Source organism: Rhincodon typus, chromosome 1 (assembly GCF_021869965.1).
Source record: "Rhincodon typus isolate 14 chromosome 1, sRhiTyp1.1, whole genome shotgun sequence".
Taxonomy (NCBI): domain Eukaryota; kingdom Metazoa; phylum Chordata; class Chondrichthyes; order Orectolobiformes; family Rhincodontidae; genus Rhincodon; species Rhincodon typus.
Window position 1 is genome coordinate 129,895,685 of NC_063332.1, and position 25,272 is coordinate 129,920,956.

A 25,272-nucleotide genomic window follows, 5' to 3' on the forward strand; every position below is an offset into this window, starting at 1 on the left:
TCAGCCTTTCTGCTCCTATGATGCTGCTTAGCCTGCTGTGTTCATCCAGCTCTGCATCTTGCAGATAAAAACCTGTTCATCAGCTGTGAGGTACTCTTGGTGTTGCTGCATGTGGTGCAATTCTGGCATATTCCCAAACCTGTGCCTCAGTAGTCATCTGAGTCATCTTCCGCTTCATCTGGTGGTCAAAGATGGACCATGTTCACAAGGATAACATGTATAAGCTCTAGATAAAGCAAAGGCCTCATCCTGATGATCACCTTGTGCATGGCTGCATAGACCTTCAGTACATAAACACGAAGTGTCACTATGTACCAAGATTCTACCTCTCCCCGGTTTTGCGAAGGATGGGTCTGGCCTTGTTGCTACAGAAAAATTTGCAAAGGAAAACACCTTTGACCACAAGTCCATCAGGCAGTGGTCAGCATGTCGTGTCCCCAAGCCCCTGCAGAAGGAGAGGATCAATCTTGTCAGGTGGTTCCCCAAGCAGACGATCATTCATTTGACAGAAAGCCTCATCACTAGAACTTTCCAACAAGCACCAAGACGTAGCTTGGCTGGTGGTGAGAAGTGCACTACCTGGCAGATCCTTCATGCAAGTTCGGTCTCTGTACGCCACCGCACGCTGCCCTTGAAGCGGCTGTGGGAGTAAGGACCATCATACATTTCCTTCTACAATAAAACAAAAGCAGAAATTGCTGGAGAAACTTAGCAGGTCTGGCAGCATCTGTAGAGAGAAAGCAGACCCTTCTGGAATGTGCCTTTTGTAAAGAAGGTCTGGAGAGGTTCATCCCAAGCAGCTCTGTGACGCAGCATTCTGAGCTTCACAGACTGTTCCCCGGATACACATCGGAATGAACATCAACTGCACCTGGAGGACCATCAACTTTGTGAAAGATGCTGTGGTTCTGCCGGAAACTTGTTGGTTTTCCAGGGCAAAGAGTTGGCCTCAACCAAGAGTTGCAGACTGGTACAATCCAAAATCCAGGACAATATGCTGAGGGACGCCCTAAAGCTTGGGCCAGCTGATGCCAAGGTGCAGTAAGGAAAGGTCACTGTCTAAGGTCTTTCTGCCAAAACATTGAGGACCTCTTAAATTTCGAGATCACCTCATTGCTTTACTGAGAATGTGAATAGTTTTCCTTTCATGATTAGAAAATGCCTTTTATTGTAACTGGATTGAAGTTCTAATGAGCCATGTCAAATTCCACTGTATTGTTTGCAAAGTCTGTACAGAACTGTTTTGGACCTTTGTAATCACTTATAGATGATGTATGAATAAAGTATATTTTTGCAAAAGAACTGTCAAAAATGTGCTTTTAAAGGTAAAGGGAAAACTAAAGGAAATAAATACCACTGAATAAACTATTAGAGCAGAAAGACATGTTCAGGTTTTGTCCCCAAAAAAGTTTTTTATAATACAAATGCACAAAGTACAAGGAACAAATTGAATGAATTGCAGGTTGGAAGGGCAACTCGGAGTGTATTGCAGGTTGCAAGGACAACACAGTGGCCATTATTAGGATGTGGTTGCAAGGTGATTGGGATTGGAAATTAAATATAGCCATTTAAAAAGGGTCCACAGGAACAATGGGCAGATCTTGTGCATTAAAATAAGAAATAGAAATGGATTTAAGTTTGTATTGGCAGCTGTGTACAGTATAGGTACTTTACTAGTAGCTACAGATTGTGTAAATAAAGAGATTTGGTAAGAATGCAGTGAAGATAGAGGAGTACCTATGGTGCAGTGGTAGTGGCCCTGGTGAATTTCTGCCCATAGTGTGGGACAGGAGGCTTGGGTTCAAGTCCCACCTGTTCTAGAGATGTATCATAACATCCTTGAACAGGCTGATTAAAAAACATCCACAATAAAGGCAGAGTGGATTTATTAGGGGATTTTAAATTTCATATAAATGGGATAAGCAAACAAGCTCACATTAGAATTTAAGTGTTTCCTGCAACAATGGGCTGAATTTTCAAGGACTTGATTAGACTTCCTGGAAGGTAATAGATGGTGGACAGGTCCCAGTTTGGAACCCTTATTTCTACCAATCACCATTTTTTTGTCTATGAAGCACACAGGCACCATTTACAAATCAGCTGTGCCAGTTAAACATAACACAGAGAAGGAGGTGCGATTTTCGTTCCAAAAATATCCTTGACTTAGTTTCTATGACTTTCTTTTAGAGCTGTCTAAATGCCTGGTTTTAAGCATTCTAAGCCTTATCTAAAGCTATGCAAAGTAATGGCTTAAAAGCTGCTGCCTGAATTTAAAGGGAGGAGTGGAAAAAAGGAAGGGTACAGCCATGTGGGGACTCTTACTTGCATCTTCAGCCAAGTGAGCAACAGGAAAGGTTGTCAGTTTTCCTGGATGAGGAAGATGTTCCCAGGAATGAAGTTTAAAACATCTTCCAAATACAACATGCAGAGGAAAGGCAGTGGCAGTCATGTGTAGCTAGCACCAGGTTACCTGGGCGTGAGGTGGTGGAAACCCAAAGAGAAACACAACAAGGAGATGGGTATTGATAACACCCTGAGAAGAAAGGTAACCAGTTCAGTTTCCTCAATGTGACTGAAAGGAAGTGCAGACAAAGGCTTCAAATGTCTAGAGCTTGCAGTATGCCTGTAGATCTCTGGAGCATTTCAGAAGAAACTGCTTACAAATGTGATTTTTTTGGGGCTTTTTATTAATTGTCTAACAGATATGGAAACCAAAATTTAGTGTATTTGAGTTCAAATTGTATCAGAGATAGTAGGAACTGCAGATGCTGGAAAATCTGAGATAACAAGGTGTAGAGCTGGATGAACACAGCAGGCCAAGCAGCATCATAGGAGCAGGAAGGCATCTTTGCTGTCTTTCTACAAGATTAAGGGCAAGAAGCTAGGAAGAGGTGGAAGGGTAGGTCTGTTACCTCTAGGTAGCAGTGTTCATAAGTTTGATGGAGAGGATGGTGTATCAAACATGAGCAATTATGAGATCATGAATACAGAGCTGACTAAAGCAAACTGGGAAACTAAGATAAGAGATAGATTGGTAAAGCCACAGTGGCAGACAAGTCAGGATACATTTCAGAACACTTGGGAGAGACTTATTCCAGTGAAAGAAATAAACATTCAAAGAGAAGGAGGCACCATACGTGGCTACCTAAGGAGGTTAAAGATAGGATCAAACTGAGACAAGATGTATAATTTCACAAACAGACACAGAAATTGCTGGAGTAACTCAGCAGATCTGGCAGAATCTATGCTGAAAGAAATAATGTTTTGAGTCCAGAATGACCCTTCCTCAGTTTCTCTGTCCATAAATGCTGGCAGGCCTGCTGAGTTTCTGTAGCATTATTTGTGTTTCTTTCAGATTTCCAGTGTGCACTATATTTTGCTTTTATTTGAGTATACAATTCCACAAGGATGAGTGGTACGTCAGAGATTGGACAGAATATAAAAAGTAGCAAAGAATGACTAAAAAATTAATAAGGAAAAAAAGTTATGTATACAAGAGGAAAGCAGTTGAAATATAAAAATGGATGGTAAGCATTTCTACGGGTATTTAAAAAGAAAAACAGTAAGTAAATTGAACATCAGTCCTTCAAAGAGTGAATCTGAGTAAATAATAACAGAAATAGAGAAATAGTGGATGAATTGGACAGATACTTTGCATCTGTTTTTACGGACACAAGTAACATCCCAGAAATTAATGCAAATCAGAAGGCGAAAGGGAGAAAGGAACTTGAAGCAATCTCAATGTCCAGGAAAGGAGTACTCAGAAAATTATTTGAAATAAAATCTGACAAGTCCCTGGCATTAATCCTACTGCAGGGCTCCCAGTTCACAAGACTTTCAGGTTACAAGCTCTGAAGCAGCAATAGGTAGGTGGGGCTTGAACCCAGGCTTTTTGGGCCAGAGGCACGACAACTGCACCACTATAGCCATAAGAGCCATGCAACTTGAGCCTACTTCCTGACACCTGTGAAGGTCCCTAAAAATGATTTTTTAAGAATTCGTCTGGAGGGTGTACTCTAACAGATTGCTGACAGTGGCCTGATTCCTACTGTGCGAGAGCTTGTGTGAAAGGGTTGATGTTCATTCTGCCTAACCTTTCATCAACTGCCCCACAAGGGAAACGGATGTGGCTGAAAGAAAGGTGTATGGGCTGCAATTGGTGAAGGGAGGGGCAGATGGGAAGAGGGTTCGGTGAAGGAAGGGAAAATTGGAGGAGTTGGTGAAGGGAGGGAGATTGGAGCACTGTTGCTGAATGGAAGGAGATCAAGAGAGGGATTAGTGAAGGGAGGGGAAGTGTGGGATTGGCAAATGGTTTTGCAAAGGGAGGGGTGAATGACGTGTTTGTGAACAGGGAGAGTGGGCAGCATGTTGGTGAATGTAGAGTGAGGTGGCAGTGTTGGTGAAGGGTTGAGTGTCTTTGTAATTCTTTTTCCCAGACAGCAGTGGAAATAGTGTCTTTGGAGACTTGACTAACAGTGGAATTGATGGTGATCAAGTTGGTGGAAATGAAGTCCAGGTAGATTAGAGGGGCTGAATACCAACTCCTGCCCCTAATTAATATGGTCATTTTGATAAATTGCACCCACATTGCAATAAAAGTGCCTTCACAGAAGCCATATGAATGAATGAAGTCATTCTGTTCCATCATTCCACAGATTGTCTGTGACCATAATAAGATTCTCTTGCATATGTGCATGACGCTTTGGAAACTGTAATGACTTTTTTTATTTTGGGGGAATCATACTGTTGTAACATTTTGAGCCAAGTCCATGGATGGCTGCCAGAGGACAGAAGATACCCATTGAGGAGGTAGCAGCTTAGCTTTTGCAGTAACCAGAAACAGCATGGGGTTCCCAACATCAATATGATACCAGTTGCATTCAAAAGAAGACAATGAGCATGCCATTGGTCTCTTTTAGTTCTGATGCTTTGACTGCAGATGTGGACAGTATTCACCTTTAAGGTGTCAAGTATAGCGTTGGCTTGTTGTATACTACATTATATGGTGCAGCAAAGGGGCATCCACATCCAGAGGCTGGCATTGGAGATTGCTCATCAAAGGAAGAGCTGGAGCTGGAGGGCCTGTACAGCCTATTTGAAACTCGACTTAAAGACAGCAAAGAAGTTACCCAGTATCTTAGCAAAGCCTTTTCACTGTATCAACAGTGCATCTGTCAAACATGAGATGAGACTCAGGACAAGCAGATAGCTCTCCTGGGCCAACAGAAATGTAGCAACTTAAGACTCTACAGGGTAATAGCGTCCATATGATAAGCAAGCCATCTTTCCACCTCTTGCGTTTAGCTTTAAACACTGGCAGATTCACAAGCCATCCGCAATGGTCAGTCAGCAATCACTGAGACTCCTTATCAAACTGTAACACTGCGAAGAACATCATTTCTACGTCAGCTCCCATAGATATAATCTTCTCTCAGACACAAGAGTCCTGAATTCTGAGGGCACCAGTGTGCATTCATGTCTGTGCAGAAATGTCTGTGCCTTCATCACCATCATGAGTGGGATTTTCATTTCTCACAAAGGCAGCTCAGCACAATTTCCTCCAAGGCACAAATAGTGAAATAGCCAATAATATGCACACCCCAGAGGATAGAATTCCACTGGGACAAGTAGAAAGGTTGAAAAACACCTTTACTTAGCAGATGCCAATGTTCAGATTCCAGATCAACAATCACATGACACCAGGTTATAGTCCAACAGGTTTATTTGAAGACATAAGCTTTCAGAGCCTCACTCCTTCTTCAGGTGTTAGTGAAAGAGGTATTATCAGACACAGAATTTATAAGTAAAAGATCAAAGGGTCACACCACTGATGAGGATGTATTAAACAAACCTAAGATGCTATTAAATCTTTTAATCAGTTAGAAAGTTTTAATTGATGAATACGTGTATGTAAATCCTAGAATTCTTTTCAAGTCACTGTCCTGAGAGAACTAAAGGTTTTATCAGTGTAAAGAAGAGGTGACATTTTAGGTCAGACAATGCATGTTAGCTGTGAGGCTTTGTTTAGAATCTATTTTGGTTTGGAGTCAGACGGATACTATTTCCAAAGTACCAATTTATAAAACGCCACATTGACTGTCTATAAATTGTTTTTTTTGGAAAAAATACAATGTATCTCCAAACAAATTCACCCTGTAGATTCACGTGTGTGTGTGTGAGGTTGAGGGTGGGGGGAAGAGTATGTGTGGGGGAGGGGTGGAGAGAGTGTGTGTGTTCGTGTGAGGGAGCGAGAGGGTGTATGTGTGTGTGTTTGAGACAGTGACACAGTAATGAGAAGATCTGTGTGGGTGGGTGTGTGTGTGTGAGAGAGAGAGAGAGACAGAGTGTGTATGAGGATGTGTGAGAAAGAGAGAGTGTGTGTGTGCGCACGTGTGTGTGAGTGCATGTTGTGGTGGGGGTCACATGTAGTGCGGCACGTACCCAAGATCCCGTTTGAGGCCATCCTCATGGGTACTGAACTTGGCTATCAGCCTCTGCTTGGTGATTCTGCATCATTGCATATCCCGAAGTCCGTATTGGAGAAAGTTTACCTGAAGATCTAAGGCCAAATCTTGGGTTCATGCCGCACTACTGGTGACCCCACCACACTACACACTCACTCACACAGATCCTCTCATACAGTCTCAAGCACACACACACATTCACTCACTCTCTCTCCCTCCACACATCCATTCTCTCCCTCTGCCCATCCAGCCCCCCCCCCGACATGAATCTATGAAGTGAATGTGTATTTGCAGATTTAACAGCATCTTAGGTTCGTTCAATACATCAGTGGTCTGACCCTTTGATCTTTTACTTATAAATTGTGTCTGATACTACCTTTCACTAACACCGGAAGGAGGAATGAGGCTCCGAAAGCTTGTATTTTCAAATAAACTTCTTGGACTATAACCCGGTGCTGTGTGATTTCTGACCTTGTCCACCCCAGTCCAACATCAGCACCTCCACATTGCAGATTCCAGTTGACACATTGAAGCTCTATTGTTAGCAATAGTTTCAGGCAAGTCGGTCTTACTGACTGTAATGTTTGGGAACCACTTTTTCATTCTGTAGCATGCAACGAATATTCAGTAGCACATCAGCCCATTGGAATTATGGTCACAATCTTGTTTAGTTGAGCAAAATGTGTCCACTAACTCAACCAACTATGGTGGAGAAACTTCTTCCTGGAAGCTTTGGTCAAAAACTGCCTCAAAGAATGTGCAGTAAAAATGGAAGAAGCCTGACCTTTGTTGATTCTGCACAAAAGTGTCACCACAGCTGAAACGTTCACTCTGCTTTCTCCCCACTCATACTGCTAGACATGCTGATTTGCAGCTGCAATTTGTTTTTATTTCAACTCAAAAATGTCCTAATCCAAAAATTAAAATTTTGAAAATATTGAGTAAGCACTCAGTTGGGAAGTTTATGCTGAAATGAAATACTTACTGCAGCAGAAAGGCTACCATGCCGTGGCTAAGGCTTGTCCAACAGGCAGTCCATTGCCACCATGTAGTCTATTGATCCTTAGAAGCCTGATGTACGTTTGTTCAATTTAAGTGAGTGTAATCTAGCTGAAATGATCTCTCCTCCACTCGGAGCCTGTTTCTTTTCCAAATTTGGTTGCTGATGGTATACTAGTGAATTTATTGACAGCAGAGGTCAAACAGGAAGTCTACGACTGGAGATGCAGTGCAACGCATGAGTTATTACTGATCAAATGGCTTGGAACCGCAATGGAGTCTCCAGAGTGGAAACTGGGAGAAATCTAGCTTGGCGAGGAAGGGGTTGGGTCTTTGGGGCTGGACTGCTGCATCAAGGCAGGAGTAGAATGAGATTCAGGCTTGTGCTTTAGCAAGCGACAATAGATACTTGATCATCTTTCCTGGCAGTCATGGAGACAACTTTCTCAGATTAGAAATAGTAAAACATGCAACTAACACATTTTGTTCCAACTCATATACTCCTGGACATTGGTTTGGAGGGGCAGGGGTAGGTGGTCTGTGAAACTATGCAGTAAACTTTCTGAAGGTCTCTGAATAGTAACAAAGTCAGTTAAACCATTACACATTCTTTTGATTTCAAGGTTGCAGGATCAGTTGCACAAAGAAGGCCCCCAAGGTACAGAGAAAACTTCGTGCCATAATCGATGGAATGTGCTACAACGCTCAAGGCTATTTGAGGTCAAGCAGCCATGAACCAGATGGTCTTCAAAATCTTGAGAGAAATGGTCAATCTATGAACAGTCTAAGTGCCCAAAGATCAGGTTGACCAGGACAAATTCTGAAATGATATCAAAAATCTCCATACCCATTTGTTCATTGCCCCTGATTTCAATGCTAAGATAGGCCAGGCAGACTCAACAACAGCAAAGGAATGCCAATTGCTCACAGCAGCAGCGATGAGGCTCAGGAGGAACAGTTGTAGAGTAACATGCAGAACCAGGTCTCCAGTACTGTCAAGCACCTGTAAATATGCAAATGCCAATGCTACAAGCATCTTCACATGACCTGGTATGCTATCACCTATGTATGCCTTCTGCAGGAAGCTCTGCACCTGAAAGCTGACCACAATAGGACTGAACTTGGTCACCAGCTCTTTCAAACCATAAATAAGGGTTTGTGTGGTATCGTCTAATAGGTCACCCATTAAGTGATGCTTAAAAGTAGCTCATCAGGAGACTACTACAATGAAATGTGTAAATTTTCTTGCAGTCAATGTTCCCATATTGGACCAGATGGATTTTCATTGTTGATTATGACCCTAGTTAAGGGAGCTGCAAAACATCGAAGGCAACAAGCTTTAGGTTGTGAAAATATTTATCCATTTTAGCAAATAATCCACACCCTGTGACTTGCTAGATCCTATATAAACTTGATATGAACATTACCCACCTAAGTGGATCATTTTCAGTTGGGTCAACTATAGTCAGAATCCAAAATATTGACCCTAATCCTAATGATCTATTTATAAAGATGTTGGCGAAGGCCTGAAAATGACCTTTGACAACCATCTTTATATCTTTACCACTAGGTTCTTTGAATCCTAACATCCTGAGCTTCGCTACTTGGTCAATTTTTCACAGCTGCAAAAAGATGTGATTACCAATTATTCCATATATGACTCATACATCATTAGTTAGCTCTCATGTAGGTCCGCAAGATTATTATTGGCATGGGCATCAGGGTCCATAACTTTTTTTGTGCGTAATACAAATCAGTTGTTTATACTACAGAGTGAAAGTAGATATTTCCTGTTATGCCGCAAATACTAGACCAGAGACCGGACCTTTAACAGCAATTTGTCACTCATTAAAGATTGTTATTAGTGTAATTTAATGATGCACTGAACACCTAACTGACCTTGGTCTAAGTGACTCCAGTAATCCTGGAGGCAAAAGTATCAAAATAGCATTTCTAGAGAGTTACTATCTTATATAGGACCAAGTTATACTACACTAAAAAATATATGGCAAGTTTTGATTCAGAATAACTAGTAACATCCTATCAAATATAATCAAAACTTTGACAACTGATTACAAAATGGCCTGCTAAAAGGGAAATTTAAGGGTTTATCATTGGATATTAATTACGGCATAACCAGGAGAAAATATTGAAACTTACTGCTGGCCCCTTTGTCACCTACATTTAACTCTCAAAAAGCAGTTTACCTGAAAAGGTCACAGTTACAATACAGTGAACATCCTAACCTGTAGCTGAATTTTTACAAATGCATCTCAGCTAAAGGCAAGGACAGGATGGAAATCATTTGCATCAAAAGATCTGTAATAGAGACCTAAAAAGGGGCAGGTGATACAGATTGAGTGGGCAAATAGGTGAGCAAATCCAGGCCATCCATTTCAAATCAACGACAAACATTCTCTTCTCAGCAAGAAGCGATGGGGAGAAAAGTGTCAAAGCAAAATGGTTAATGTAACAGTGGTCTTTAATTCAAGTATGATGGGCCACAAAAGGGGAACTTATGCTTCAGGTGCATTAATGTCTGGGTCAGAACTTGGATAGCATTCTGGTTGGGTCACTGCACTTCAGTAAATATTCATACTGACAGGAGAAGAGCACAGATTCACCAGTTAGATAGCTGGGTTCAAAGGATTACATTGAGGGTAATGTGCATAAATTTGGCTTGCCTCACTGTTACAATTTAAAACAAAATTATACTAAATTAAATAAAATTAAACAAAGAATGGTCACAGATGAAATGTTTTATTGTACATATTTAGACAGTTTCTTGAACAGGGGGTTCATATCCATCAGCTCGATCCACTTTAGCACCAGTTTCTTCACCTGATGGTTTGCTTGAGCCACTGCCTCCTTCACCATGCAGTTCCATCAGTTTGCCCACTGGAAGAAAGTTTTCTTTTCAATTATCAAGTCAGCTTAAGTGGCATATGAAAATTCATAATTTACAGGTTCAAAATATTTAGACATATTTGTCCACCCATCTCATGATTAAATAACAGATGCTTATTGTAAACTTCAAAGGGTTCAGAAAAGATTTACAAGGATGTTGCGAGGGTTGGAGGGTTTGAGGTATAGGGAGACGGTGAATAGGCTGGGGCTATTTTCCCTGGAGCATTGGAGGCTGAGAGGTAACCTTATAGAAGTTGGGATAGGGTGAATAGTCAAGGTCTTTTCCCCCGGATACTAGCCGGCATAGGTTTATGGTGAGATTTAGAAGAGATCTAAGGGGCAACTTTTCACACAGAGGATGATGTGTGGATGGGATGAACTGCCAGAGGAAGTGGTGGAGGCTGGTACAACTACAACCTTTAAAAAGCATCTGGATGAGTATTTGAGTAAGAAGGGTTTAAGAGGCGTATGGCCAAATGCCGGCAAATGAGATGATTAATCTAGGATATCTGGTCGGCATGGACAAGTTGCACCAAAGGGTTGGTTTCCGTGCTGTACATCTCTTTGATTCTCCAATTAGAAGGTTTCAACTGTTGTCTATTAGCCCAGCCACTTCAGTTTAACATGTCATGCTGCTTCTCTTTATACCTGTCCTCATCGCCTCCGTCCTCTACTGAGCACAAGAGTAAAGGGTTAGGGACAGGCACGGGAGAGAGGAGGAAGCAGGAATGTTCAATTAAGGCCACAATTTTATCAGTCACTATCTCAGTGAAAGGCAAAACAGGCTTTGAAGACAGATAGCCTGTGCCCATATCTACAAAATCTTTAGCATAAGATGAGGATACATAGATGAAGTCAAATAAATCTTACTCATTCATGAGCTGTGCATCAATTACCCATCCCTAATAGTGCTCAAGATGGTGACAAGCTGCCTTTGCAAATCACTGCAATCCGCATGGTGCAGGTACATTCGCAATGTAACTCAAAAGTGAGTTCCAGGATTATGACCCAGCAACAAGTGAAGAATTGAACACTATTGTTCGGTGAATGGCTTGGAGGGGAACTTGCAGATGGTGATATTCCCATGTTATCTGCTGCCCGTTATTCTAGGTGGTAATGGTCTGGGATTTGGGAAGCGCGAGGGTGCCTACATCTTGAAGATGGTACATATTACTACTGAGATGGGAATGAAGTGAGTGAATGCTTGTGGGTCATTTTATTTGCTGCCAATCAAGCTAGCTGCTTCGTCCTGGGTGGTGTCAAACTTATAGATGGTTGCTGGAACTGCACACATCTACACAAGTGGGAGGCATTTCATCACACCCCTGACTTGTGCCTTGTAGAGGGTGGGCAACCAGGTAAACTTTTCACTGCAGTATCCCAAGTCTCCAACTTACTCTTCTAGCCAATAGTTGTATGACTAGTCCAGTTCAGTTTCTGATCAAAGGCAAGCTCCACATTATCCACACAGCAAATGTTATCCCATTGAATGTCATGGAGTGATAATTGGATTCTGTAGTACATTGTTGGGTAGATTCTAGTGCTCCAACTACACTGGAACAGCTTGGAAAAGGATGCAACTAGTTCTACAACACAAGTGTTCAGTACTATTGCTAGACTCTTGTCTGGACCCATCGCCTTTGCAGCATACAGGCCCTTCCTTCAGCTGCTTCTTGATATCATATGGAGTGAATCAAATTAGTTGAAGGCTGTGATGCTAGAGACCTCAAGAGCTGAGATGGATCTTCCTGCGGGTACCTCTGGCTGAAGATAAATGCAAATGTGTCAGCTTTGTCTGTGACACTGGTGTGCTGGGTTCCCCCATCATTAAGCTTCAAGATACCCAAAGCATTAAATTGAAAATTTTCTAATAGGATCTAATCTCAAATCTTTCCCATCTCCAAAACCACTGAAAACTCACTTTTCCATTCAATTCTCAGCAACCTCTTCCTGTTTGTGTTAATCTGCTCCTTCCCTCCACATACTTTAAAAAATCTTGGCAATAGGAAGTGCTGAGCAAATTTTTTTTTGACAGGAGACTGGCAACAGATTTCCACCCAAGTGTTAAACACGAGATGCCCGAAATGGGGAGATTCAATTAAATTTCTATTAAATCTCTGTATTCTCAACTAATGTGTTTCAATGTTGTTCAATGCTATTCATGATTTGATGCGTTTGTAGAATAGAAACCACAACGCTCAAGAAAAAGAAACCAATAAAGTACAAGAACAATCAAGACTTACATTCAAACTTGGGCTTCTTCAACATTTTGACTTTTCGAACATAAACATCATGAAGAGGATAAATGGACTGACAAGCTTTTTCGATATCCTTACCAATGCTGTCTGGGATCCTAAAACACAAACAAACATCACAGCGTTTAGAGCATGACAGGAACTACTAACATTTAAAACAAAACTATTTATTCATAGATTAGTTATTGTGTGGTGTAGGCCTATTCCAGTCTTTACACTTCTCTATATTAGAAACTCTACAAATTTAAAGCTTGGCAGATTCTACCTTCATCCATGCACTCAACAGTTCTAGAGATCATTCTAGATTAAAAGACCATTGAGAAAGCAAGTGGGTTTTAGACCAGAAAGGGATAACAACTGTGATGCAGCCATTTTCTTTCTGTCAAAAATACCATAAAACTATAGACTTTTTGTGCTAAAATATCAATTTTATAAGTTAGAAATAATGAATTTCTCTGCATTCTCCCAGAGGAGATTATTAATTTTCAACATTAGATTGGTAACAGAGCTTGCAGCACAGAATCTGATTATGAACAACAAAACAGCCATGAATTTGGAATTCAAACAAGGGTTTTGACTGGACGATCAAGTTTTTCTTTTCTACAATCCCAATAATGTACTCCAAAGCTCAGCATTACAGAATAACAGGGCAAGAATATGTCATATTGCAAGCATGAAAATAATCTGAATTTGTCATATTCTTCAATGATAATACTCCTCCCCTCCACCAGGTTATAGATCCTTGGCTAATTTCTAACAGATAAATTTTAGCACATAGCGTATTCCCTCAGAAAGGAGACGAATAAAAGATGGAGCACAGCAAAGCTTGATCTTTTTCTCAACCAATATTCACATACATTCACTTCCTCCAACTGGGGCACCCAAATTTAATGCACGTAGGCAAGGCAAATCCCTAGTTACACAGCCGACCAACATCATCAATTTTTTTTTAAAAAGAAAAAGAATTCCCAGTGCATGCTACAAGTAGACATAGCTAAGACTCAGGTTTTAATAACACCACCTTTAACTAGATGGAAGCCAGTAGAATCATGTTACTCATTACAAGTACAGGTTCAAACAGGCAGAACAGAATGGTGGTGGATGGGTTTCTATTCTATACTATTGGTCATCTGGGTGGTAACAGAGATGTTGAGGTATTGAACATCCACAGTGAAAAGATGACAAGGACCAGGAATGAATTGGGGCAAGTCATTGGTAAAGTTGTAAATGTAACTCTTGAAGAATCCAGGTGAGCAAACATTTCCCACTAATTGCTGGAAACATCCAAGCTAACTGGCAGTTTGTGATAAGGTCAACAGGTGCAAACTCCATCTTGCTCCTGGGCAACCACTCGAGACTTAACAAGTCTGCAACCTTGTGTCATATTCAGAGATAAACTTCTGACGATATATCCACACCAATCAACCTATTTCCATGTCCCGCGCATCCCACCCAACTTCCCACTGCCATTGACCAACTGTAGCTGAAACCCCCATCTATTCCAGCCAGCCACAGATCTTAGCCTCAGTAAATTTGGTCATGCACAATTCTGCTGCCCATGACCAGTTCCACACTGTTGGAGAATAAAATGGCTAAAGCAAGTCAAAAATGATATCCATCATGACACTGGTACATTATCTCTCTTTGCCCTTCACCTCTCTGCAGCCTGTGACAGGAGCAATTATAATCTTTTAAAGTGCCCTGTTTGTTCAGTTCTATACTCACCAAACAATAACAAGAGCATCTCTAGAAATAATTTACTGTAACTGACTTATTAAACCCATAAACTTCAGTGCCTTTTGGTGACTTTATCCACCGACATAGGATAGCTGCCATAAATGTTCGTTGGCAACAGTCTTCCCACCAATGAACCCTTCACAGGCCCATCTTGTCAAACAGCCTGCTCAACATGCAAACCTATAACCTTTTCCCCTTTATATCCTCACCAAGCAAAACTCTTCAATCATCATTTTATAGTGATCACAGTGCATCATGTCCAAACCAGCATTCTGTAAAAGTTTGGTTACAGACAAAAAAAACCCCCGCAGATGCTGGAATCCACAGTAGACAAACAGGAGGCTGGAAGACAGGAAAGGAGAAATCAAAGTTTCCTTCTTCAGGACCCATGAACATCAGTGCCTCTTGGAGACTTTATCCATAGACATAGGATAGCTGCCATTTGTTTGTTGTCCTGAAGAAGAGCAATATCCAAAACAGTGACTTCTCTTTTCCTCCACATGCTGCCTGGCTTGCTGTGTTTTTCCAGTCTCCTGTTTGTCTATTCTGTAAAAGCAACTCAGTTAATTCATCTCTCCAGCACATTGCCTAGCACCGATCCCTGCAAATTCTCTCCTTAGATGTTTGTTCAACTTTTGAAACTCTCAATTATGTCTGCTTCCGCCGCACACTCAGACAATGTATTCTGACATAATTTCTGTGTTTGCATTTTGGATCTTAGTCACTTTCTACAGAAAGGTTTTTCCATAATGGTGTAGATGTTTACGCCGACCATCTTCAATTCATGTCATTTGCTCCTTGACAGGAGGAGTTTCTCGCTACTTTATGAATCGTTTATAAGTTTGAACTCTAGAGAAATTTCTTCTCAATCTTCTCTCAAATAAGAACAGTCCCAGCTTCTCCAATGTATACTTTTAACTGAAAATCCTCATTACTGGTCTTCCTAAAGTGCAACATAAAGGTCCAGAGATAGTAGGAACTGCGGATGCCGGAGGATCTGAGATAACAAGGTGTAGAGCTGGATGAACACAGCAGGCCAAGCAGCATCAGAGGAGCAGAAAAGCTGACGTTTCGGGTCGAGACCCTTCTTCAGTAATAAAGGTCCAGAATAGCTTTTGCACTCCATATCCCTATTTATAAAGCTCTACAACTGTACACTTCTTTAAACACTTTTGTCAACCTGCTGTGGCAGCTTTGGATTTGTGCAAATAGATCTATGAGTCTATCCTTGCACTCTCTTAAGAATTGTGTGTTTTATATTACATTATCTCTTCTCATTCTTTATATTAAAATGCATTGCATCATTCTTTTCTGCATTAAGCTTCATCTTCCATATGTCTGACCATACCGCCATCCTGCCTGTCCTCTCGAACTTTGCCACTACCCTCCTTGGTATACAACATTTTCAAGTTACGTCATCCACAGATTTTGAAAGCATGCCTCGGTCATGCAAGTCCAGGTCATTAATATACAGAAAATATTCTATCACCCAAACTACCCTCATGATTCATCTTGTTACCTCAAAAACCACAATCAAATTAAACACAATTTACCATTAACAATCTGTACTGGCCGTCCAGAAATAATAAATACTTATCCAAATGACTGCTGACTGGTTTACTTGTTCTTAAAATAAAACGCCCCAGCAAGAAGGTCAAACCCTATTTAAAGATTATTGTTTGGGCCTGTATTTCCATTTATTGTCCATTCCCAATTGCTTTGGGAGAATTTAAGAATCATCCACATGCTATGGGTCTGGAATCACACTTAGGCCAGACCAGGTAAGGACAATACCTTCCTGCAGCATATTAGTGAACCAGATGAGTTTTTACAACAAAGTGGTTACATGGTCACCATTAGCTCTTCATGCCAGATGTTACTGAATTGAAATTTGACTATCTCCTATGGTGGGATTTGAACCCATGTCCCCAGATAACAGGCCTGGTGTTCTGGATTGAGAATCCAGTCTCATTACCACTATACTACCACAAGTACTGGACAACTGGATTATCTAATACCATAACGGACAAACGGCTTTGGAAGCTGTGAATTCTGATATTCTGTGAACACAGGATATTGAGATTTATAGCATACTATAACAACAAACATGCAGTTCCAGCAGTCATGCTGCAATCAACATATGATGGTTAAAAGCCAAGTGTATCAATTCTTGGAATAACTGCAACTAAGAACCAATGTTGCAGCAGCTTCAGATATGTACCTGTCCAGCTTCCAAATTCATAAAACATCTACCAGTAAGATGAAGTTTTTACATATTTAATGTCTGTGTTCAATTTTAATTCAGGGACAGCAAACTACTGGAGGCATAAAACATGTCACAGTAATTGCAAGATTACTCACAGCTTGTTGACAATCTCCTTAAGGTCATTGGTTTGCACTTCGCGAGTCATGATCTCTACCATCTTTTTACGGATTGTGCGGACCTGCTGGTGTTGAGCATAGGACGTTTTACGAATCTGGTTGCTACGTTTCTTAGTGAATCCAACACAAAACAGGCGAAGCAAGTATCCATCTGTGGTTTTGACATCAATGTGTGCTTCAATCATGGTCTATATCAGAATAAATTAAAAAGGATTCCATCAGTTCAATTCACAATAACACTGTCAATTTGAGACAGTTATTTCTATAGACTACATCACAGACTACATTTCAATAATAGCTGTAATTATTCCAGAGTGATTTTTATACATCACATATGCATGCATACGAAAGCCTCCAATCAATTCTAAGCTGCCAATGTAATCTGATGCAACTGGTCAATAAAGGTAGATCAACAGTGGAAACACTCAGTGACACCAATGTTGGGGAAAGAGAGCAGAAAGTAAACAGGTGCCTCTTCAGTGCAAGACACTGTTGTAATATGGGAAATGAAGCAGCTAATCTTCTTAACCACATGCAGCAATGAAAAAAAATGCCCAGGTCACGAGTTTTAGATATTAGCCGATGAATAAACATTATTTGTAGTAGTACTTCTGGCCAATGTCTCAGAATCCATTGTGACCCACCTGGTAACATAACTTAAAGCCACACCTAATGGCGGTGGGGCCTGTCTTTAATCAAATAAATTTCCATACCCAAGAAAATAAAATGAATCATTCAAGGTTCTCTTTCCTGACATTGCTGTTATGTATACAGACCAAATGGTCAGAAGTTGATCTTTCTCCCCCACCCAAATAGCAAATTTAAAGATGATGGGCTTTGAACCAACCACCTGGGGACGGTGCCACTTTCCAACCCTCCGTTCTAGTAATTCAAGGGCAGGATGACTAGTAGGCGACCTCCATGTCAGGGTGCTAATTGAGGCCTTCAAGTGAGCAATGAATACTCATTCAAAAGCCTCATACGGTCACTGCCGCTGGTTGACCAGAAACAAGAAGGGGTGTCATCACAAAAAGCATACCTTTTTTGAGCCTAAAGGATCGAACATCAGCATGGGATGGGGTTACTGAAAACCAACTTTCTGCACTTATCTCCAGGTCATAGAGCACAGGGGTATAACTAGGGCCAGGGTGAGTGCTATACTCAGTATAAGGACCCATGATTTCTGCCCACTTGTCTCTACTCTGACTGCCTCTCCCTTTAAATCTCATGTGTACCACCAGCCCTCACTCACTGGCCTCACATTACTTCCTGACCCTGACAGGTCTCAGCTGGCTACATTTCAGGCAACTTCCTATTCTCCAGAAAAAAGATTTCGACCCCACGGGATCCTTAAAGCGGGGAAAAGGCCCAGCAGTCACACAAAGGTAACATGGAGCTCCCACTTGCTCTCATGTTTTATGGAATGATTTCCAAGACAAACAGTTTACCAACATTCACCTTCAAGAAATATGAAGGCGACTATATACTCCAGCGATATAAAGATCCAGTAGAAGAAAAAAAAGAGAGGTAACAGACTTCTAGCTGCAAGTACCATAGATTAAGGGAAGTTCTGAAAGAAACCAAGTACACTCAATTCAAACAAGTACTTTCATGGAACTAAACAAAAATATGAAGCACAGACAATTCAGTTTCTGGAACAGTTGCTTCAGTCCTAACAGTTTCACATTAACCATACATGAAGGAATTAATTTAGTTGGACTGACACAAAAGAAAAGCTAACACTGAAATTCATAACTTTAATCCTTCATATCCTGACTGTTAACTCTTACCTGCCATTTTTTAACCATAGAGCACATCTTATCACGTGTTAAGTCCATGCCATGAAAGTTGGTCAGACAGTTTTTGCCCTGAACATCCTCCACGATCAGCTTAAATTTGCGGAAGGCCACTTCATCATTCTGCAAATCAGCAAGACTCACCTCGAACACACGGCCTTTTAAGCCTTCTGACGCAATCTCTACATGAAAGAGAGAAAACAAGGTAAATCAGCACAATGCTGCCACGTAGACGTTCAATTTACATTCCCCAAGTAAATTTTTCATGACATGCTGCAGCAAACATCAGAATGGTCTTAATTAGCACTGAATTATCCAGGATGTAAACAAAAAATGATACGCATTTCCATTATCAAACATAAAGGACAGCCCACTGTCCAGAACGTTTAATTATGATGATGGCACTTCTAAAACTATTTCACCAGCTGAAGATTGGAAAGCAGGAGTTACAGCTTATTCTATTCCTTATCTCTCATCCACAAAATTCTCAGTTCTTACTTTCAGTGCAAAAAATTTAACTACCAATTTTCCTCATAACTTCAGCACCACTTAACATCAAGTTGGAAAGATGCAACCAGTGGAGTGCCACAAGAAACAGTCCTAGGGCCTGAAATATTTAAAATTTATATTAATTACTTGGAGGACAAAAGTGTAATGTATCCAAATTTGCTCTCAATACAAACTAGATGAGACGGCATGGTGCAAGGAAGACAAGGAATCTGCAAAGGGATATTGATTAGTTGAGCAAGGGAATTTAAAAACTCTGCAGATGGATTTTACTGTAGCAAACTGAGGTCATGCACATTAGTAGGCAGTCCATAAGAAACAGAAACAGGACAAATAGACCATTCAGCCCCTCAAACTGCCTCATGGTTCCTAGGATCATGGCTGATCCAAAATTCCTCATAACCACTTTTTCAAGTGTGCCCCACGACCCTCGATTCCCCGACAGATCAAGAATTTATCTATCTTGGCCTTAAATCTACACAACGATTGTGCCTTAACAACTTTTTAGCAACGAGTACCATAAACTCTCAGCCCTCAGAAAAAAACTCCTCTTCATCACAGTCAAATTGGTGTCCCTTATTCCAGAGACCATGTCCTCTGGCTCTAGACTTTCCCATGAAGTGAAACATCTTCTCAACATTTATCTTGTACTGTTGCAATAAGGCTTCCCCTACCTTTATATCCCAATTCAAAGCAGTTGCAATAAGGCTTCCCTACTTTTATATCCCAATTTTCTTGAAATAAGGGCTAACATTGCATTAGCATTCCTGGTTATGTGCTGCATTTGTGGCTAGCTTTGTTTTGTGTAGAAGTACTTTTGTGTTGCAGTTTTTTCCATTTAATTAACTTTTTTTCTCCCTTTCAAAGTGAACATCATACTTTCCCACATTATATTCCAGTTGCCAACTTTTTGCCCACTTACTCAACCTGTCATCGGTATAACGCACAGAAACAGACCCTTCGTCCATGCCAACCAAATATCTTAAATAAATCTAAACCCATTTACCAGCATTTAGCCCATACCCCTCTAAACCCTTCCTATTGATATGCCCATCCAGATGCCTTTTAAAGGTTGTAATTGTACTAGCCTACACCAGTTCCTCTGGCAGCTCATTCCATACATACATCACCCTCTGCATGGAAAGACTGCCCTTTAGGTCCCTTTTAAATCTTTCCAATCTCACCTCAAACCTATGCCCTCGAGTTTTAGACTTCCTCACCATGGGAAGCAAACCTAGTCTATTTATCCTTGGTGTCCTCAGCCTATTCAGCCTCTCCCTATAGCTCAAACCCTCCAACCCTGGCAACATCCCTGTAAATCTTCTCCGAACCCTTTCAAGTTTTGCAACATCCTTCCTATAGCAGGGAGGACAGAATTGAACACAGTATTCCAATAGTGGCCTAACTAATGTACTGTACAGCTGCAACATGACCTCTCAACTCCTGTACTTAATACACTGACCAATAAAGACAAGCTTATCAGATGCTTTCTTCACTACGCTATTTACATGTGACTTCACTTTTAAGGAACTATGAACCTGCACCTCAAGGTCTCTTTTCAGCAACACTCCCCAGGACCTTACCGTTGAGTGTATTAGTCCTGCCCCAATTTGACTTTCCAAATTACAGCACCTCACATTTATCTAAATTAAACTGCATCTGCCACTCACTGGCCCATCTGACCATGATCTCATTGTACTCCAAAGTAACCTTCTTCGCTGTCCACCACACTTCCAATTCTGGTGTCATCTGCAAACTTACTAACCATACCTCCTCTGCTCACATCCAAACCATTTATGACAAAAAGCACTGGATGCAGCGCCCATTCTTATGGAACTCCGTTGGTCAAGGCCGCCAGTCTGAAAAGCAACCCTCTACCACCACCCTCCGTCTTCTACCTTCGAGACAGTTCTGTATCCAAATAGCTAGTTCTCCCTCTTTTCCGATGATCTAACCTTGCTGACCAGACTACCATGAGAAACCTTGTCAAACACCTTATTGAAGTCCATATATCAATGGATATGTAAACTGTATACTTCTCACTATCTATATTTCCACACATTTTTGTAAATATGTTAATGTGGTTACAATACATTCACTTCCTTCCTACAAATCATTAATATATATTTTATATAGTTGCAGTCCCAGCACTGATCCATGTGGAAACCCTGGTCACAGGTCGCAAATCTGAAGAACCACCCCTTATCACACTCACTATTTCTTGCCTTTCAGCCAATTCTGTATTGGTGTCAATATACTACATCCAACAAAGTGGGCTCTTAACTTATGACTTAACCTTCTAAACAGTGCAGCACTGACGGTTCTGTACATTTTTGTACATGAAACACCAAGTCACCATGCAGGTATATCAAGTAATTATAGCAAATGGAATTTTTGCCCTTATTGTTAGGGGTCAGAGTTTAAAAATTCAGACACAATTCAGAAGATCCACTAGTCTGATTCCTGGAATAAAGGCACTGAGTTTCAAGTTAAACAAATTATGCCTTTATTCTTACAAATTAGAAAAAAACTGGAGGTGGGGTGGTGGAGGGGGGAGCTTATTGAAACATACCAGACTCTCAAGAGTCTTGACAGGATAGATGTTGAGATGTTTTCACTGGTTGGGGAATCCTGAACTGGGGGACAGTTATAGAACAAGGAGGCACTCATTTAAAACTGAGATGCAATGGAATTTCACTTCCTAGAGGGTTGCAAATATCTGGAATTCTCTACCTTAGAGTTGCTGAGGCTACATTACGAAGTATTAAAAGAGATCGCAGATAAATTTTTAAAGTATAGGAGTTGTGCGTTGAGGAGTACAGGGCAGATCAGCCCTGATCTTATTGATGAGTGGGATGGGATTGAGAGGCTGAATGACCAACTCCTATGTCTTATGTTATGAAAGCTTAAGAGATAAAACTCATTGTCATGCCTAAGAACCTAAATACTTACTAGTTCCCTGAGTCCTTGTAACCAAAGTCTTGCCCAGATTCCTAATGTTAAACATCGCTGGAGCCTTAACATCGTACCAATCCTTCTTGGAGAAGGGGTCCACGCTGTGAAGAGACGTAAAAATAAGATTTCACTAAGTACTGGATTTGTGGATTCCTGACTTTATACGACTCTTTTTAAAAATTCATTGTGGGACGTGGGTGTCGCTGGCTGGCCAGCATTTATTCCCTGTCCTAAGCTGCCCTTAAGATGGTGACAAGCTACCTTCTTGAACGGCTGCAGGATCATCCAAAATGCTGTTACGAAGTAAATTGCAGAATTCTGATCTAGCAACAGTGCTGGAACAATATATTTCCATGCCACTCACCATTTGACTTGAAGTGGAATTTGAAGGTGGTGGTGCTCCTGTGTAACACTTGTCCTTCTACATGGAAGTAGTCATGAGTTTGGAAGGTGCTGTCTGAGAACCTTTGATGAATTTCTGCAGTGCATCTTGTTCATAGTACACACCGCTGCTACTGAGCGTAAACAGAGAGGGTAGTGGATGTGGTGCCAATCAAGCAGGCTGCTTGGTCCTGGATGGTGTCAAGCTTTGAGTGTTGATGAAGCTGCATCCATCCAGGCAAATGGAGAGTATTCCATCACACTCCTGACCTGTGCCTTGTAAATGGAGGAGAGACTCTGGGGAGTCAGAAGGTGAGTTACTTGCTGCAGTATTCCTAGCCTCTGACCTGCTCTGGTAGCCACTGTTTTAGGGGCTGAGTCCAGTTAAGTTTCTGTTCAGTGGTAACCCACAGGATGTTGATAGTAGGGGTTTCAGTGATGATAACACCATTGAATTTCATGGGGCAACGGTTAGATTATCTTATTCGTGATGGTCATAACATTTGCACCACACAGATGCCATTCTACTTGCCACTTGACAGCCCAAGCCTGGATATTGACTCGATCTTATTGCACGTAAACACAAACTGCTTCAGTATCTGAGGAGTTGAGGATGGTCCTAACCAGTGTGAAATTATAGGCAAATATCCCCACTTCTGCCCATATGGAGGGAAAGTCATTGATGTAGCAGCTGAAGATGGTTGGGCCGAGGACACCACGCCGAGGAACTCCTGCAGAGGGGTCCTGGAGCTGGGTTAACTGACCTCCAACAACCACAACCATCTTCCTATGTTCCCGGTGTGACTCCAAAGAGGGGAAGAGTTTGGCCCCGATATCCACTGGTTTCGGTTTTACTAAGGCTCCTCGATGCCGGAATCGGTCAAATGTGGCCTTGTTGTCAAGAGCTGTTGCTGTCCTCGTTTCTGGAAACTTTTATCCACGTTTGAACCAAGGCTATAATGAGGTCAGGAGCTCAATGATCCTGGCGGAACCCAAACTGGGTGTCACTGAGCAAATGTTGATGACACCCTCCATCACTTTACTGATGATCAAAAGTAGGCTGATGGGGTGATAACTGGGTGGGTTGAATTTGCCCTGCTTTTTACGTGCAGGACATACCTGGCAAATTTTCCATATTGTCAGGTAGATACCGAGTTGTAACTGTACTGGAAGACCCTGGCTAGGAGACCAGCAACTTCTGGAACACAAGTCTTCAGTACTATTGCCGGAATGTTGTCAGGGTCCATAGCCTTTGCTGCGTCCAATGTCTGCAACTATTTCTTGACATCACATGGAGTGAACTGAACTGGCCGACAACTGGTATCTGCAATGTTGGGGACTGCTGCAGAAAGCCAAGACGGATCAACCACTTGGCACCTCTGACTGAAGACTGATTCAAATGCTTCAGCCTTATCTTTGGCACTTATGAGCTCAGCTCCTCCATCATTGAGAATGGGGCTATTTGTGGAGACCCTCCTCCACCATTCACGACTGGATATAGCAAGTCTGCAGAGCTTAGGTCCGCTCTGTTCATTATGGGGTCACTTAGCTCTATCAGTTGCTGCTTATGCTGTTTGCCTCCTCACTTTTAGGTACATCTGGTGCTGCCCCTGACATAGCGTCTTGCACCCTCCTTTGAAACCTGGCCTGCTAGTAAGTGAGGAACATGCTGGGCCATAAAATCACAGACTGTGCCAAACTGCAAAAAAACGTCCTGGCCTGACCGCATTTTCTCCGGGAAAAGGCCCCAAGAACAGCTGCAACTCCAAAAACTTCCTCAAACGATACAAGCTTTTGTTTTAAAACAAGTAAGCAATCCGGAATTGCCCACCATGTTCCGTGTAGCCCACGCTCTCATTTCCGAAGTTTAAAACAGCGCGGACTCGCACAATTCGGTTACATCAGACATTTCCTTTAAACTGTGTTTTATGCCAGAGTTCCTAACCCACCCCCAGCGCTATACATTTCCAGTTACCAGTAATAAAGTAGATCGAGTGCAACCTCTCGGTCCAGGCCCGGCGGCCGCGCCTCCTTCCCACCTCACACACCATCCCCTAAATATCAACACCATCCCTCCAAGTATGACCCATACCGCGCACGATTCGTGTTGATGAAAATCTGCGGTTGACTTCTCACCCGATTTTAGCTCACTTACATCTTTTTCTTAGCACCTTTTTTGCCTCCTTTGGTCAGCCTCTTATTTTTACCGACTGCCATGTTGCTCGAAGAGCTGGAAAAGGAAAGGGAGGAGTTCGCGCGAGACTTTGCTGGATCACGGAGAAATCGCGCGAGAACTGGGCAGCGTACGTCACATAGGAGTTGTCCAATAGGGAGGTGTTCTGTCAGCCTGTGCGCGGAACCGGCGGACGGAGTAATTGGATAAAATCAGTCGCAGTGTAGCAATGTTTCAGTAAAGGATGAAGATAGGAAATAGAATGAGAAATGGTACGTTCAGCCTTTCGGGCTTGCTCCATCTTTCAATTAGATCAGAGCTGAACTTTCACTTAAGCACTATTTTCTTATACGAATTTTTGATGTTTTTAATAGAGAAATCTATTAGTCTCAAATCTTGAATATATTCAGTGACTGAACGTCCGTAGCCCTATGCGACTCTGATTCATGAATGTGACTGAAGAAATTTCTCACCTCAGTCCTATTGTCTGCCCTTTATTTTCTTATTGTGTCCTTTGGTTCTAGACTCCATAGCAAGAGGAAACATCCTTCTTGCATTTATCTTATTGACCCCTATGAGAATTTTGTATGTTTAAATTAGTTTACACCTAATACTTCTAAACTTCAGAGATGGGGCAGCATAGCGGCTCAGTGGTTAGCACTGTTGCCTCACAGTGCCAGGGACTTGGGTTGGATTCCACCCTTGGGCAACTGTCT

General features: G+C 41.7%; 1 protein-coding gene across 1 annotated transcript; it reads right to left on the minus strand.

Annotated features, from left to right (window-relative positions):
- Positions 1 to 10,207: 10,207 nt before the first annotated feature.
- rps3a (ribosomal protein S3A) lies at positions 10,208 to 24,673 on the minus strand. Its single transcript, XM_020510796.2, has 6 exons — positions 24,539 to 24,673; positions 22,000 to 22,103; positions 18,535 to 18,722; positions 16,724 to 16,932; positions 12,614 to 12,723; positions 10,208 to 10,361 (listed from the first exon to the last, which is right to left on the minus strand). Exons 1-6 carry the CDS (start codon positions 24,598 to 24,600, stop codon positions 10,237 to 10,239), a joined length of 798 nt encoding a protein of 265 aa, XP_020366385.1. The 5' UTR covers positions 24,601 to 24,673; the 3' UTR covers positions 10,208 to 10,236.
- Positions 24,674 to 25,272: the final 599 nt, after the last annotated feature.